The following is a 15,998-nucleotide window of genomic DNA, read 5'->3' as shown; positions in this document are numbered from 1 at the left end:
AAAGAACGTCCTTTCTTAAGAAAATTTTTACATCTTCTCGTTTTGCAGCACCGGGGTCAGGGGCGATCTCGCCGGTTCCCGGTGCCCCTCCCCGCGGAGCAGGCGCAGAGCGCGGCGGGGGAAGATGGCGGCGGCGGCGCGGCTGTGGCGGCGCGGGGTGCGCGGCCCCTGCGTGCTCGGCGCCGGGCGGGTAAGGCGCTCGCTGTGCTGCCGGGGCGAGGGCGGACGGGCGGCGCCGCGGAGATGTTCCGCCAGCTGCTGCTCCGCCGCTCCGGCTCTGCCCGGGCGCCGTTGTCCCGTCAGAGGGAGGGCACGGCGGGGCTCTGCGGTTCCCGCTGCCGGGGCTGGGGAAGCAGCCAGGAAGGGAGTCCCCCTCGGTTCTCCTCAGCTGTCGGCCCTGTCCGCCGCGGAGCCCCCGCAGAGGTGCGGGCTGAGCTCCCCGGCACACGGCCTGCTGCCCCACCGCCGGCCGCTGCCGTGCCGCCCGCTGGAGTGGTGTCGCCCTTTGGCCCCGATAGCACAGCTGTGCAGGGCCATCCATTTAGGTAGATGGCTGGAATGTTGCTGTCCAAGCAGTGGCGTGGCTTGACTTGTGACCGAGTTGGCGTTATGGCAGGCTTCCAGTACCTGAAGGGAGCCCACAAGAAATCTGGAGGGTAACTTTTTGCAGGGGCATGTAGTGACAGGACGAGGGGGAATGGATTCAGCTTGAAAGAGGGTGCTTTGGGTTCGATATGGACGTGTTGCCCAGAAAAGCTGTGGATGCCCCATCTGTGGAGGTGTTAAAGACCAGGTTGGATGAATCTCTGGGCAACCTGTTACAGTGGAAGGTATCCCTGCCCATGGCAGGCAGGTTGGACCAGGATGATCTTTAAGGTCCTTTCCAATCCAAGCTGTTCTATGATTCTGTGACTGTGTGGATATTGCTGGAGGCCATTTCTAGTGAGTTCTCCATGAGCACAGTGCTTCTTTCCAGTGACTGCTTTTGTGTTTCTGAGGTGGCTTTCTGCAGTAATTTCACAATTCACTTCCACCCCCTGGGTGAGGGTTGTTTTTTGATTTGTCAGTGATTTGTAGTTTGTTGTTTGATGTTTGGTTTTTTCTAAAGCTCTTTACTGACTTCTTTATATCTCTGTTTACACCTGAGATTTAATTTAAAATCTCAGCCTTAAGCAGTGAAGTGATTAAATTGCGTGGATGCTGTGTTAGAAGCCTCTTGTGCAAGCCAGTAAGGAGATGATAGCAGTCTGACTAAAAGATTGCTCAATTATAACAACTTTACTGGCTGGTTATCATTGCCATACTTTATTAGTCTTGGTGCAGTCTTCTGCTTTCCTCTGTTATGGCATGTCCTAATCTTCCTCCCTGGAGCAGAAGGAAAGCTGCTTGCAGTGTTTCTTTCGTGGGTGAGCAAGAAGACTGGGCTGTGTCTGTCACTAGCAGAGCAGCTGATCAGGGAGTCTCAGCACTCCTAGGGCTTATCTCCCATGTCCTGAAGGAAGGGGGAGTCCAAATGCCGTCTTGATTTTCAGTCTCTGCCGTGAGCTGAAATTCTCCAGAGGGAGCTTTTTTCCTGAAGAGAGATGAGCAGGGGCCTACTAAGAAAGTCCCAAAAGGGAACCTTCACATTTCCCTTTCCTGCTTAAAGCACCATGCTTTATGTTGTATTAAATTGTCTGTGTAATTCCATAGTTGTTCTCTCTGTTTTCACCTGAGTTACTTATGCATATGTATTACCACACAGAAAGATCCATGTGCACACTTCTGCAGGCCAGCTTCAAGCTCTGTGAAACCCTCAATGCATTGTAGCTCTGGGAAGTCCAGAGTAATCATCTACCACTAAATATATTGTCTCTTAATTTTAGTGTTCAAAATGTGAATTAGTAAACAGAAATAAGGTACAATATTTTTACTATTTTAAAACTATCTTTCTTCTTCATGCCAGTCTATTGAACAATTGCAGTTTTCTTAACAGGATCATACAACAGTAGCCATTCAGTTTTCTTTCACAAAATTGTATTAGATTATGTTTGGTATTAAAATAAGCACATTAAAGGCTCAAGTACAAGGTAAAACCAGAGAAAATAAGTATAACTTACAGTCTTCTAATTGTTTTGTGCATCAAAAATAAAGTAAATCTATTTTTGTTGTACTTGGAAGCATTTGCAGCTTCAGGTTATGGTAACTTTCGTATTTTAAATAATAAGGGAATTCTCAATTATTACTGCAGTGCTGCCGTCCCAAGGCATTTAATTCAATACTCAGATTAGGGTTTGAGTTAGTTTAGCATATTAGGATGCTAGAAGTATCTTGTTTGCTATTTTTGCTGCAACTTTCTTGGTGACATCACAAATTTGTGGGGTATTTTCTTACTAGCATAGTTTTCTAGATGTAATGTTGAATTTTCTTCTTTTTTCATGTCTGTTTTTAAACATGTTCCAACCATGTGTCTTTTTGCAGGGACCAATCCTTCTGAGGCTAATGTACTGTACATGGTATTTCTGCTGGGATAGGGTGTGATGCTGATAACGTAACCCTGCCCAGTTTTGTCTGGGAAATGGCATTGGTTTCCTTAGCAGCTTCAGTGGCCATTAGGGCAGGTCTTGTGGAGTTTGATTCTGTCCTGTTCTCCAGTAGAGAAGGTTTGGTTGGATGCTGTAGTAAAGGATCAAAATCATGAGTCTATTACTGAAGATTATAAATTTGTAAATACATACATATGTAACCTAAAATCACATGGATTTGTTTATGAATAAATTACAGTGCATATATCAATCTGATGCCCAAGTCCTTGTGTAATTAGTTCTTAACGGTTTCCCACATGCTTTAGTAAAAGTGATAGATACAAAAAATGCATGAAGCAGCAAGAAGCATGACTGAAGTATTTTGTCAGTAGTTCTCTAGTTGCAGTATAATATATAAAAATAGCTCAAGTGCTTTCCTAGTCTAGTGATAGCATTTAAGTAGGGATAGCATGTGTGTTGCTATAATGAGATTCTTCTATTCATATGTATTTACTTAAAATAAGGGAGTTATGATTGCTACCTCCACTGCCATAGGAAAATCTGATCTTGTGTAACAGTCCTGCATACAGAAAGGAGAAAAAACTAACTTTTCTGGGTTTTTTTGTTTCAGTTTTTCAGCCGTGGGCCAAATGTGCTGCATCAAGACAGCAGTGCACCACAAGCTGCATTCTTTTCACCTCTTCAAAAAGTGATGTTGCCACCAAATACCTTCCAAGGGAAAGTGGCCTTTATAACTGGTGGAGGTACTGGGCTTGGCAAAGGGATGACAACAGCTCTGTCCAGTTTAGGTGCCAAGTGTGTTATAGCAAGCCGGTAAATATTAATGAAGATGTTTTAGAACTTCCATTTAGTACTGACTGCTTTATTCTGTTACAAACCAGAAAAAATTACTCTATTTATTCTGTTACAGTGCATGTTTAAATTACAATGTCATATTGTGGATTCTAGAAACTTGCATATTTATCTGCAAATGTTTAATGGTATAAAAATCAGTAGGAAGAAATAAACTAAACACATTTTTATGAAATGTGACAGCAAAATAAACAACCTCAAATATTAGTAATAAATTCAACTAAAGCCTTAAAGAGAACAAAAATTTGCAGTGGGCAGTGTTGAATAGTAATAAATGTTATTACAGGTGTTCTTGATACAGATTTAAATTACAGTAAAGAATTAAATCCATTCCTCTTCTGACTTTCGAAAAGAGCCCTGATTTTCCTTTAATGACGATTTTCTACAGCTCTTAAGAACTGCAGTAGAGTCTAGAAGCACTTCAGTAAAGTCTAGAAAAACAATCTCATTTTAAATCAAAATAAACAAGTGTTGTGACATTCATCCTAACAGTAATTTGTTTAGTTTTAAATATAAATATGTTATTAATACTAGTAGAGTAGTAGCTAAAACTAAGTTTGTTATGATCATGTGCTTTTTTTCTGGCTTATCACATGTTGTTTAGCTTTAGAGTCTCTTACGTTGTCACTTCTGAGTTGCTTTAAAGTAGCACTAACCATAAATTACTTAAAGTTTTCTTTCAGAAAGTTAGTGGTTAAGCATAGTTTTAATATACTGTGTTTAAAACTATGAGTTTTAATTGATGAACATCAGCAACATGCATGTGCACACACACATATTTTAAGTTGTAGTTCATATTTTCTCAGAAAAAAAAATTTAGTAATCTGAATTGTAATTGCATTTAACTGACATAAGAGATGTTAATAATTATTTCTAGGAAGCTGGATGTTTTGAAAGGAACAGCAGACAAAATTTCTTCTAAAACAGGGAATAAGGTAAATTTTTGCAGAATTATGAATGTGTTACATATTATACCCTACATTTTATTGGATTTTTTTGCATTAGTGTGCTTCTGTGGGCTTGTTTAATTTATGAATGATACAGTTTTTAAGTCTTAAAACTGCCTTTCCATTATTCTTTAGGTTCATGCCATCCAGTGTGATGTGAGAGATCCTGTTTCAGTTAAGAATGCTGTTGCTGAAACAATCCAAGTGGCAGGACATCCTGATGTAAGTCTTCTAGGGAAAGGAAAGAACTTACTCTTCATTACTGAAAATACTTTGCATAGTAGGTATGAAGAAACTTAATAAGATAGAAAGTTAATGGAAAATAAAAAGACACTAGACCGAAGAGTGGTAGCACTTCAAGATAAAGCTAACATTCATAGTTAGACCAGTTACTCTATTCCTGTGGTTCTTAAAATATTTAGTGGCCAAGTAGACAAAACATTTTTACCCTTACTCTGAGGTCTAATGACTCATTTCAAATAGCGGGACAATTCTGGAGGGATTCTTTGAATTAAGGGAATGGAATATTGCCCTTAAATCCTCCTGAAAAGGTGATTTACCTGTGTTTACTGCATTACATCTTAGCACAATGCTTCACAAAATAGGAATGGAAAGAACCATAAATGTCTTCTTTGATCCTTGCTTAGCTTATTAATATAAACAAAGAAGGTTCCAATTTGAAGATTAAGTTCTCATAAAATGAAGAAAAAAGTCTTCAGTCAAGCCAAGCATCTGGTTTTTAATAGTTTGGCACAAAGCAGCAGAGCTCCTTACATCGGGTTGTGAGGAGATCTGGTGCAGTCTGAAGGATGATAATCATCAAATTCGGATTTGTGGGAAAACAACTTGGATTGTGCTAGCTGATAGAAAGTGTGATGATGTAGCGTCATTGTAAAGGACAGTCAGATTTAAAACTGTTTACTGTAAATTTAAAACTGTTGTATGTGTGTTATAGACAATTTGCACTCACAAGGAGCTTCCTATAGATGTGGTAGAGAACCTACTGAATTTTAAATATCGTAGGAAGTAGAGAAATTGTAGGCTATACAGCTGTTTAGCTGTATGCTATAACAGTACTAGAAATAAGGCAACTCACTGTCCTGATTTGTAGACAAGATTCTCTGGATATTATTTTGACTATTAGTTAAGGCAGTTTTTGGCCAAAGTCAGAATCCTGATCTTCAGGTTTTACGTGTGTGCAGAGAAGGAAGGGATTCCTTCCTGTATAGTACAAATTCAGAGCACAAATAATTTTCTGAATAAATGCTTCCCAGGACTTGTTCTTTGCAAGCATTTACTTTCTCTTTAATTTCACATATTTTGTGTATTTAAGATAGATGGCAGAGTAAATTGAATATTCAGTTCTTTTTTGTCCAGTGTTTCTCTTAGTTGCAGACATGAGATGTTAGTTTATGAATCCTGGGTATCACTTACTGCTATCCTACATGTGACGTGAGATCTCAAAGACAGAAGTTAATGGCAGTAACGTGAAAGTCCTTCCAGCTTTATTTTGTTCATTCCATTCCCAAGAATGTTTCTCCCAATTAGAAAGCAATCATTCTTTTGTCATGGCTTATTTTGGCCGTCCTACATACCTAAAAGATCATATGGTACAGTTCTTAGTTCACTAGTTTTATTGTTGTGTCTTTCCTGTATTCAGTCAGTGATTTGAGTTACCTCATAAGTATCTCAAGGTGTTTGGATTTTTATTCCTTCAAATTTCAGGAAGGCCTTTAAATTGAATTTGCTGTCCATATGTATAATTAATGGCTGTTGTATATTATTAGTTTTACATTCATGTAATAGGTACTGTGGTCTGTTTTGTTATTGAAAATTCCAGTATCTTTATTAGAATTTAGCCCAGAAGTTCTTCAGGACAAATAGTTTGTTTTATGTGCAAACCTACATGAATCAAGGTGTCATTCCATTTATAGTACATAGTTTTATTCTTCAACACATTGTATTATTAAATACGGTAGATTTGGCTACATAATTTTTGGTTTAAATACTGCTAATGTGATGCTTAGTGCCCTGAAGTGAAAGCACCCTCTACCTGATGATTATTCATAGGAAGTGACAGAGGTACATCTATTTAACAAAAGTTGTGTAGTAGTTGTTTGCAGTGCGTTGATTGTATCATAATATTCTCATCACGACTGATTTGAATTCTGTTATGCAGCAGTCACTTCATCCAGACTCTAGTCATCAGGTTGCCACCTTTTGCTTCTATTCCCTTGTGTCTGTTATATTAAATAGGTGTGATGCTGGAATTTGATAGGGCAAACTTTTCTGTTAGATGCACTTGAGACACTATGGAAAATAGTGACTTAAGTCATCCTCTACATTATAAAGTTCCTCAGTACAGTAGTTTGGAAATACAGCTCATTTTCTGTTGCTGATAATTTATCTGTGCTGGAGATCATAAGATTTCTTCTGGATTATTCTCCCTCTTCCCCTGCCCCTCATACCTCATTCAAAGAAGGTATTTTTACTTTTGACCCTGGAAACACTAAAAAGCTCCTTGTAAATTCTTTACTTTTGTCTCAGGAAGAGTTATTTTTAGTTAACTCTTTTCCTTCCTGTGTTTCAGGTTGTGATAAACAACGCAGCTGGAAACTTTATTTCCCCTTCTGAACGACTTTCTGCTAATGCCTGGAAAACAATAACTGATATTGTACTTAATGGTACTGCTTTTGTAACTCTGGAAATTGGAAAGGAGCTCATTAAAGTACAAAAAGGTATCTTAAGCGTTGTGACATATTATTACTTGCTTTCCTTGCCTTACTGTTATTATAGCCAGTTTTGAGAGTTCATGTGAGAAGAGAAATACAATTTTTAACATTCTTCCAGAAAGGAATTTTTTCAGTGAAAGCTGTACTTAAGTAACACACAGTAGATCTGGCTAACAACTACTTCATTGTAGTATCGGGCCATGCAATTGGACCCAGAGGCCAACTGAGGCCGAATATAAAAATCTAATTGCAGAATTCTAGTTGTAAAACATTTTTAAAATTAAAAAAATAAAGCTTTGTGTTAAAAAAAAAAAGCTATTATTTCTTCTGAATTTTCTCTATGTATGTTAATTTCATTGAACTGAACATGGGATATTTCTTTAAATGAAGAAGTCAGGATATCTCTTTCAATTTTCGTCCTACGTTAAAATAAAATTTACAGCTGTGCTATATGACTAATAGTACTAAAACATATTGTCTTTAAGATAATTTGAAAAAGAATTTTGGAAATGAAATCAGTGTTAGATTTTATTTTCTCAGGTTTAATTCTTAATTCTGGTCTACCTAGAAGTTTAATTCAATATCACAGCTTCACCTTAAAGGTATTATTTTCTTTGATATCCTATTCTATAAAAGATATTATATATTTTTTTTATATATTCTTTTATATATTATTTAGTTAAATATTTATTTAACCAGCTTATTGTTTTAAAAGGAAAGGTGATGTATACCCTTCTCTGTTATATCATAGATTATTTACAAAGAACTGCTTTCATTTTACATTCCAGTTATAAATTGAAAAACAAGGAGTTTATTTTATGAGATCAGAATAATATAATGTCAAATTAATTTAAAAGCAGTGAGATATAATTATGGTTTCCATGTGCCCTCACTACTGAATCCTGTCTTCTAGGTACAGCCACTGTGTTGAAATACTACTTTTGTATTTACCCTGGTATTTCTTTAACCTGTGAATTAGCTGAATTTCTTCAAAATCCTTTCCAAAAAGTATTCCATGAGCTTGTACTATTTAATTATAACAATATGAAGTTAATGTTGTTTCAATGGGTCTGTAGCAGTTTTTGTTAGTATACAAGTATGTCCCCTCTATATTTTAGCAGCACATGAAAATTTATTTCCACCATTCTAGTGCTGATATTCACACATAAGAAACCCATCCCCAGCTATGACTTACTTTATCATTATGGCATCATTTTAATGCAGACCATTAAAATATGGTCTTCCAGGTGCATGTGGTGTGCCCATATAGTAATGTGAAATACAAATTGAAACCTGCTTTTGTTTTTGCTGTTGTTGGATGAAAGTAACATTACTTTCCTTACTTCTGTCCTCAAATTTGGTAAAATCCAGACCTCATTCACCTTCATTTTATCTCTCTTTCTTTGACTTCTAAGCTTCCAAAATGTGTGAATTTCTTTTGCTATTACTTGCGTGTTTTCTTTTTAGGGGAGTCCATCTGTAAATAAGACTTTTTGTTTAAGGCTTTCTTTAAGGCATGTTTTTGTCAGTAAGTTATATGTATGTGTTTTTCTTCTCACCTTCATTTTCTTTGTAATTGCTTGTTTGTTTTTTTTTTTTAGTTTGAGCAGAGACATTAGTTTCTAAAGTGATCCTATCTAGTGCAAATATTTTAGAGCAATCCATGAGGATACTATGAATCTGACAGTTTCTAGAACACTGGGATGTCCTTTAGGTCTGCAGTGTGACCTACATTAAGTCTAATGTAGTAAATAAAAGTTGTCTGCTTTTAGACTGCAAGTTTGTGATGGTATTTAAAAGGAACTTGTAATCTGCTAGCATGTTACTTATTTTAAAAAGTGAGAGGAGCTAATTGATCACTTATTGTCCATTTTGTGAATATAGGCTTTAGAAATAAAAGTTGTGAATGAGCTGAAGTGTTCTTTAAATATCAGAGCTGTAAATTTCTTAGTTATTCTTACTTCTGTGTTAGGTTCACCTAGCTTACTTGTATTTAACCTATATTTAAAAAGAAAACCCATGGTTTAATTCTACAAGATGTGTAATTAACAATCATCTCTAGATAACTTCAGAGTTGTTCTATGGTTTTTTGCCTTTCAAAGACTCCCAGTGAAGACTTCTTTTTTATAAACAAGGCCCATGGTTTCTGGATGTCTGCTAGCATTTCAGTCAGTGCTTGTTTATGCTTCTCTTTAGTTTCTTTTGTGTAATATTACTGTAATTTTTTACCTGAGTCTCTACTTACATGCAGTCTATCAGTAGTGTATATTGCTTTAGAAATATCCCCTGGGAAGCTATTCTAATGAAATTATTTATAAAATATAGTAAGTAGAACAGTTATTTTAGTTACTGTGACGCAAGCAGTGAACTGTCATCCCTTGTTCTTCATTTCCCAGCTACAGTAAGCTCATGCCAGTCATTGATCAGACATAATTTGCAGGATTCTATAAAAGAAAGATTAAATAAGAAGTTGTAGCTTCCATTATATTCTAGAATGTTTTTTGCTAAATCTGTTATAAAATACAGCATATAAAAGAAAGTAGTTATTTTATAATGGAGTTTGTTATGATAATAATAGGAAATGTTATGCAGGTTCACTCTGCAATTGGCTCTGCTGCAGAAAAGGCTTCTAAAAATTCCTTTAAAATATCTGTTTTTCTGCATAAACATTAACTCAAGCTCTCAGCTGTTAATTTGAGATTATGCCAAACCTAACTGTTACTGGTGATTTTTATCTTATTTGGCTTTTTTTGTTTGGTTGGTTTTTGTTTTGGGTTTTGGTTTTTTTGTTTGTTTGGTGGGGGGTTTTGTTCAGTTTTTTTGTGGGTTTTTGTGGTTTTTCTTTGTTGTTTTGTTTATTTTGTTGGGGTTTTTTTTTTGTTCTTTTTCCCCCCACTCAGTAATTGATGAATTTAGGGCAAAATGTCTGGTTAGTGACAACTGGACTAGGGCAGCTTCTGAAAAAACACTGTAAGATCTTAGGCCTTCACTCCAGTTAGACTAATTTATGCATTAAGTTCATTATTAGTGGAACTCTGAGGGCTTAGGCCTTCAGAACCTAATCAATAACTATTTGCACTTACCTGGAACAACTTTTAACCCTCATGCAAGAGAGGGAACTGAAATAAAAAGGCTTGAAAAGAAAGTTTCAAACACTATTTTTAAAATGCCTTTTCAGTGCCCAGAGTGAAAAGGTATCCCTACCACTTGACCTGAAAACTTCTGTACCATTTAGCTTGCTTTTACCTGAACTTGAGAGTTTGATCTTCAGGGTTGTTTGGTTTGTGTGGTGGGGGTCGTTTTTTAAATGTTTTTGCACCTTCTAGGAGCGGCATTCCTGGCTATTACAACCATTTATGCAGAGAGTGGCTCAGGATTTGTGTTGCCAAGTGCCTCTGCCAAGGCTGGTGTAGAAGCAATGAGCAAGTGAGTAATACAGCAAAATGTGTTCTTTGGTTTCCACATCCTTAGGATGGGGTAATTGGTCTATAAAAATGGAGCTCATTAGTGTATTCCCCATATTTCACTGTACTGCAAGAGTTCAATCCAGGCTCCAGTATCCTAGCAAGTAAATAGTATGCTGACTATTACAGAGGGAAGTATTAACTGCTACTGGTTTTTTTTTACAAGACAGAGATAAGGACAAGTAGAACTACTTATTTTGGCAATTGCAAGTTCCAAAGTTTGTTTCACAGAGTTTTGATAATCAGGTTCTCTTGCATTCTCATAGGTGAACAGCTATTTGTTTGAGATCTATAGCACCTTCTACATTCTTTTGTCTGAGGAAAATACATGCCTGTTATTTGGGTGCAGTATAGTGTGGCTTCAGCTCTGTTTAAATTAATCAACAATTTTGTTTCCTGTCACTATTTAAAATTATAGTCTGCAGTTCTGCTTAGTTCAGATCAGTATCATGTTGACATATCCATGGTGCTCGGCAAACAAAAGGATTTCTCTTATTTTTAATTTCAGGCTAGTCCTTCGTAGCACATAGATCTTTGCTCTGCACTTCAGCAGAAATAATTGAATAGATTGAAAGCCTTTTAGTAACTAGAATTCTTTATCTGGAAGAAAATGAGGGACTGAGTAATGGTGTTGATTTCTGTTGTACAGAGCTGTAACGGAAATGTGTACTTTTCAGAGACGTTATGACTCAGCTAATTCATTCACCATAGTATATCCAAAATACTCATCATGCAGAGAAAATGTCATAAAGCAAAACTATTCTAGTGGTCTTGTTTTAAAATGTATCTTCTGTTTTCTTTCAAAACATTATGTGAGAGCTATGTTGCAAATATTAGAAATGTATACTTGTGGGATAATCTAAATTGCCACAGAAAGATGATGGCCTGTTTGGTAAGGAATTCAGATGCCAGCACCATCCGTGCTTTGCAAGGGAGAAAGCATTTCTCCTTCACCCTGCTTTACGTATGATTACAATAGTCCTCTGCTGATGAATGAGATTTTTTTTTGCTTCTCTGAAACGACTTTGTTAAGCACAAAAAAAACCCTTTAAGTAGGAATTGTCTGCTTCAGGAATGTTCTAATATTTACATATTTGATTAAATTTTAATGTCTTTTTTTCTGAATAGGATTACAATATTGTGTTTAAAATATTGATGCATTCTGTTAATGAATTTTTAGGTCTCTTGCGGCTGAATGGGGTAGATATGGCATGAGATTCAATGTGATTCAACCAGGTCCAATAAAAACAAAGGTACATGGCATGAAGTGAAACACAGCCTTGAATATGCTTTGTAGTACAGACTTAACTTCACAACAGTCTAACTTTTCTGTAGCTGCAAATTCTAATATGATTTCCTTGATAGTCAAGACTGTGCTGGAATATTGAACGCACTTCCCTCTTAGTCTTTTTGTAAAATAGGATTTCTTGAACTTCTGAGACCTGCCACTGTCCCCTCTACTACGCTTGATATAAACAGAACCTTTTTTTTTAGTGTTTCAATGAATTGATATATCAGAGTACTTAATGATGATTCTTATTTCTGTGTACTTAGTTTGTCAAGTGGAGTGAAGTTTTACAGTTGTTGGAGTAAAGTTCCTGTTTCTGCCTAACCCCTAATTTTTAAACAAAACATCTGAAGCATTCCAAAATCTTAGAATCTCTTTTAGGTGTATGAGAACAGAATCTCACTAGCTTTGTTGAAAATCTCAAAACTAGAAAGAGAAAAACTAAGTTGGCAAGGAAATGAGAAGCTTTGAAGTGAGTGAGAAGGAGGACTGGAGGGTTTGAAGGAAGTAATCCAGAGCAGCTGGAACAGGAAGAATAAAGCAAGCAGTCCTGCAAGAAGAGAAAGGACGATCCATTTCCCATTGGATCAAATTATTATGATTATGAGCACTAACAACTAATAATGGTATTACTTCTTCCATAAAATCTTTCACAGTTGTTTTTGCTGTTGTTTTGGAAATAGGGGTGCAGAGTTGGTTATTTTTTACTTTTTTGTGTGTTTGTTTTATTTACTGTTCTTTCCTTTTTCCCTCTTGTCAGTTTTAGATGCTACACTGGAAAACTTATTTTTGACTCTTTTCACTAGAAAGAAAAATAAGTGGCAGAATTAGCAGGATTATAGGAATGCTGAAATACCATTAGAGGGTCAGACCAAGAATTCTCCAGGCCTTGTATCTTGTGTATTTTAAGTAAGAGTAGAAGAAAAACATTTGGCAAGTTAAGGGATTTAAATGTCTATAGTGCTACATCCAGTTTATTTTCCTTTTTTTGAACTAATAGTGTATAACCTGCTTGAGATACTGTGTGTTCTTAATAAAATGCTACATTTGGAGTATGGTTCCAACTTGAAATTTTCCTGAAAGCATAAAAAGGCTGACAGCATATTGCAAAATCAAGGTTTTCTGCCTTGGGGGCAATATCCATGGCTTTAAATCATACTGTTTTAAGTCATGATGGGAAAAGAGTAAGGCATACAAGCACAACACTGTTAGGCTTATAAACTGGCAATTAAAAACATGGCAATAGAAGACTTAAATGGCATGCTTGCAGCCATTACAGGAATTACAATGTGGTTTAAATCATAACTCCAGTAATTTAACGTAAATGTTACTGATACATTTCTGATTTTGAGTGAGGAGGTTATTTCCTTGCAGAGGAGCAGAAAAAAAACCCTTTTATTTCCTGTGCCATTTTAAGCTATTCAAGAACTAAAGCTTCCGATGACTTCCTTTAGCTTTATCAGTTGCTGCAATTTAACTGAACTTGATAGTATTTTCTTTTCCATTTTATTTACTCTGTCGTCTATGATTTATTTCTGGTCACTTTCCTATTCCTCTTCTCCCCTTGTTCCTCTCCTCTGTCCATGCAGCAATTTTGAGTCTTGGTTATTTCCTCAAATGTTTATCAAGAATGTTTGAGGAAAAAAAGGTGATTAAACCCTTTTGTTTTTCACAGATACATGGTGGGTGACTATCCCAAATGGATTAAATTCCAATTTATCATCAGTAGATGCATATCATGCAACAGGGATAAATTGCTTTTCTTTTCTACTTCCTCCTTTTTCGTGCTACTGACAGTTAGGGTGTAGACAGCTTACTCACAAATATTAACTTCCATATTGTGTATGTGGAGTCAAATCTCTGTTGGATTTTATTTTCTGATGTTGTTATAACTTTTTTTTTTTAATTTTCCTTTTAATTCTCAGGGTGCTTTTAGCCGCCTTGACCCAACAGGTGCATTTGAGAAGAAGATTATTGAGAGGATTCCCTGTGGTCGTCTGGGAACTATAGAAGAAATTGCAAATCTTGCTGCATATTTCTGCAGTGACTATGCGAGCTGGGTTAATGGAGCAGTGAGTTTTGATTGATCTTGTTTTTACAATTAACCTGATGATGGTGTGAGTATTGCTGATATTTTCTTAAAGCCCTGGTTTCAGAAATGAAACAAAACATCTTGAGTTAAAATTCTTTGCAAGTATTATTCATCTTTTAAGTGTAGTGCATGGTTGTTAGCACCTTTGAAAAGACCTTTTAAAAGTGATTGTATTGCATTATCTTGAGTATGGGCATTTTTCACCCAAATCAGTAATATTTATTTTCATAGTTTGTAACAAGGGAATACTGCAGAAATCACACAATTACTAAATACACTGTTTGTGCTCTTTCTAGGTTATCAGAATGGATGGTGGAGAATATGTTTCTATGGCAGGAGAATTCAATGAGTTGAAAAGGGTATTAATTTCCTTGTTTGCTATTTTACATTTAGATACTTTGATGTGCAAGTATTATATGAAATTCCAATAAAATCTCTTTTGTTTTGTTAGGTTACCAAAGAGCAGTGGGATATGATGGAAGCAATGATTAGAAAAACAAAAGGCTCCTAAAGTACATAATTTAATGGTGGAGATTCTTGGAAGTGAACCACTACTTCTTCATAAATATTTAGAAATAACCAATTGAGAAATAGCCTTCAAAATCTTTTTTATGCTAATTTCAATAAAATATTTTGAAATTGTGGTATTTTGTATATTTCTCCAATGTAAAATCTGTTCTGTTGCCAATAGTGAACAACAGTTGGTCACTAATATTTCATTGGTCTTCAGAGTGCCTTACATAGCCCTGCTATGGTCTACAATTGGCCTTTTTTTTCTTGTGGTTTTTTTTTTAACTTCTGAGGATTTTTTTTTCTCACATATATGCAAGTGTCTCTTAATATTGTAATACCAGTAGTGTTTCAGTACTGTCATAACTGAATGTAATCATTAATCTGAAGAGAGAAACAAAATACTAACTCCTAATCTTCACACTTCAATAAGAAGTTCTAAACTTGCAGATACAGATTCACATTATTAGCAGGACTGCATACACTGAGGAAAGATGTAACTCCTGTGGTTACTTAGGAAATCTTGAGATGCCTAACTGTGTTGGTCTCATCTTTTGTGACATTTTCAGTCTGTTAATTATCTTTTTCTGAACTTTAAAAATGACATTTACAGACCTGCAGTGCCTTTCTGAGAAGCCTGCTCTTTCTAATGATGAAGTTAATGTTCTTGAAAATGAGAATCCAAAAATCATTTGTTATTACATATGTGTGACTATGGCAGCTCTCCACAAAAAGCATATTATTTGAGACTGTTAAAGGGGTGTTGGTATATTGAGACTGAAAATGTTGAAACCTCATTTGTTGAAATGTACAAAAAATCCATAGGTTTCATTTGCATTCACAGGCTGGTACTAAAAAAACTTTTAGATGGCATTACTTCTGAATATAGTCAATTTATCTATCCCAGATAAGCAGGTGATAAAAAAATTGCTCTCCCTCTTTTATCCAAATTTAGAGAGTTGGTAGGTTTTGTCCCTCATGCCTCAGACAATGGCTGGAGTTCTTCAAAGAAATTATCAGCCTCTGGCCTTACAACCTGAAATCAGTGCCTTTTTTTTTTTTTTTTGGTGTTTAACCAGACCTCCAGCCTGTCCCCACATACAAGCATGTACATAGTTTTATGTGCTTTGACACTGATACAGTGATTTAAGAGTCAGGACAGTAGAAGTAATTTAAAGATGTCTTCCTTCAGGTGCTGGTGGTGGTCATGTATTTTTTCACACAATCTGGGGTATGCTTAACATATGCCAACACCTGACTTTGAAGTCACTTGATTGTGTTATTACAAATCTGAAGCAAGCTAAGGTGTATTCTGCTGAAAGTGTGGACTGTATTAGTGCAGGCTTCCATGTGCCCTTCTCCTGTGAGCAATAGTCCTGTGTGGGTTTGAGCAGCCACTGATAATAAAACAAATCAACTGTGTTTATTGGAGTAGCCTTCAAGGTGTTCTTGAGAACAAAGTAAAGCTTTTTTATGGTAACTTGGGTTTGGTAGGTGTGTTGTCAAGATGAAATTCTGACATAACAGCCATGTCTTTTCCCCAAAAAGTGATTTAATTGAGAAGTTAGGGCCATATATGCTGTTTTTT

General features: G+C 36.2%; 1 protein-coding gene across 1 annotated transcript; it reads left to right on the top strand.

Annotated features, from left to right (window-relative positions):
• The first annotated feature begins 124 nt into the window (after positions 1-124).
• DECR1 (2,4-dienoyl-CoA reductase 1) lies at positions 125-14,552 on the top strand. The gene is made up of 10 exons (XM_068185360.1): positions 125-190; positions 3,136-3,338; positions 4,255-4,312; positions 4,460-4,546; positions 6,915-7,062; positions 10,383-10,482; positions 11,701-11,773; positions 13,734-13,880; positions 14,197-14,259; positions 14,352-14,552. The coding sequence occupies exons 1-10, from the start codon at positions 125-127 to the stop codon at positions 14,409-14,411; spliced, it is 1,005 nt and encodes a 334-aa protein (XP_068041461.1). The 3' UTR covers positions 14,412-14,552.
• Positions 14,553-15,998: the final 1,446 nt, after the last annotated feature.

This window comes from Anomalospiza imberbis, chromosome 1, assembly GCF_031753505.1.
Source record: "Anomalospiza imberbis isolate Cuckoo-Finch-1a 21T00152 chromosome 1, ASM3175350v1, whole genome shotgun sequence".
In the NCBI taxonomy this organism is placed as follows: Eukaryota; Metazoa; Chordata; class Aves; order Passeriformes; family Viduidae; genus Anomalospiza; species Anomalospiza imberbis.
This window is presented reverse-complemented; position numbering and strand designations above follow the sequence as displayed.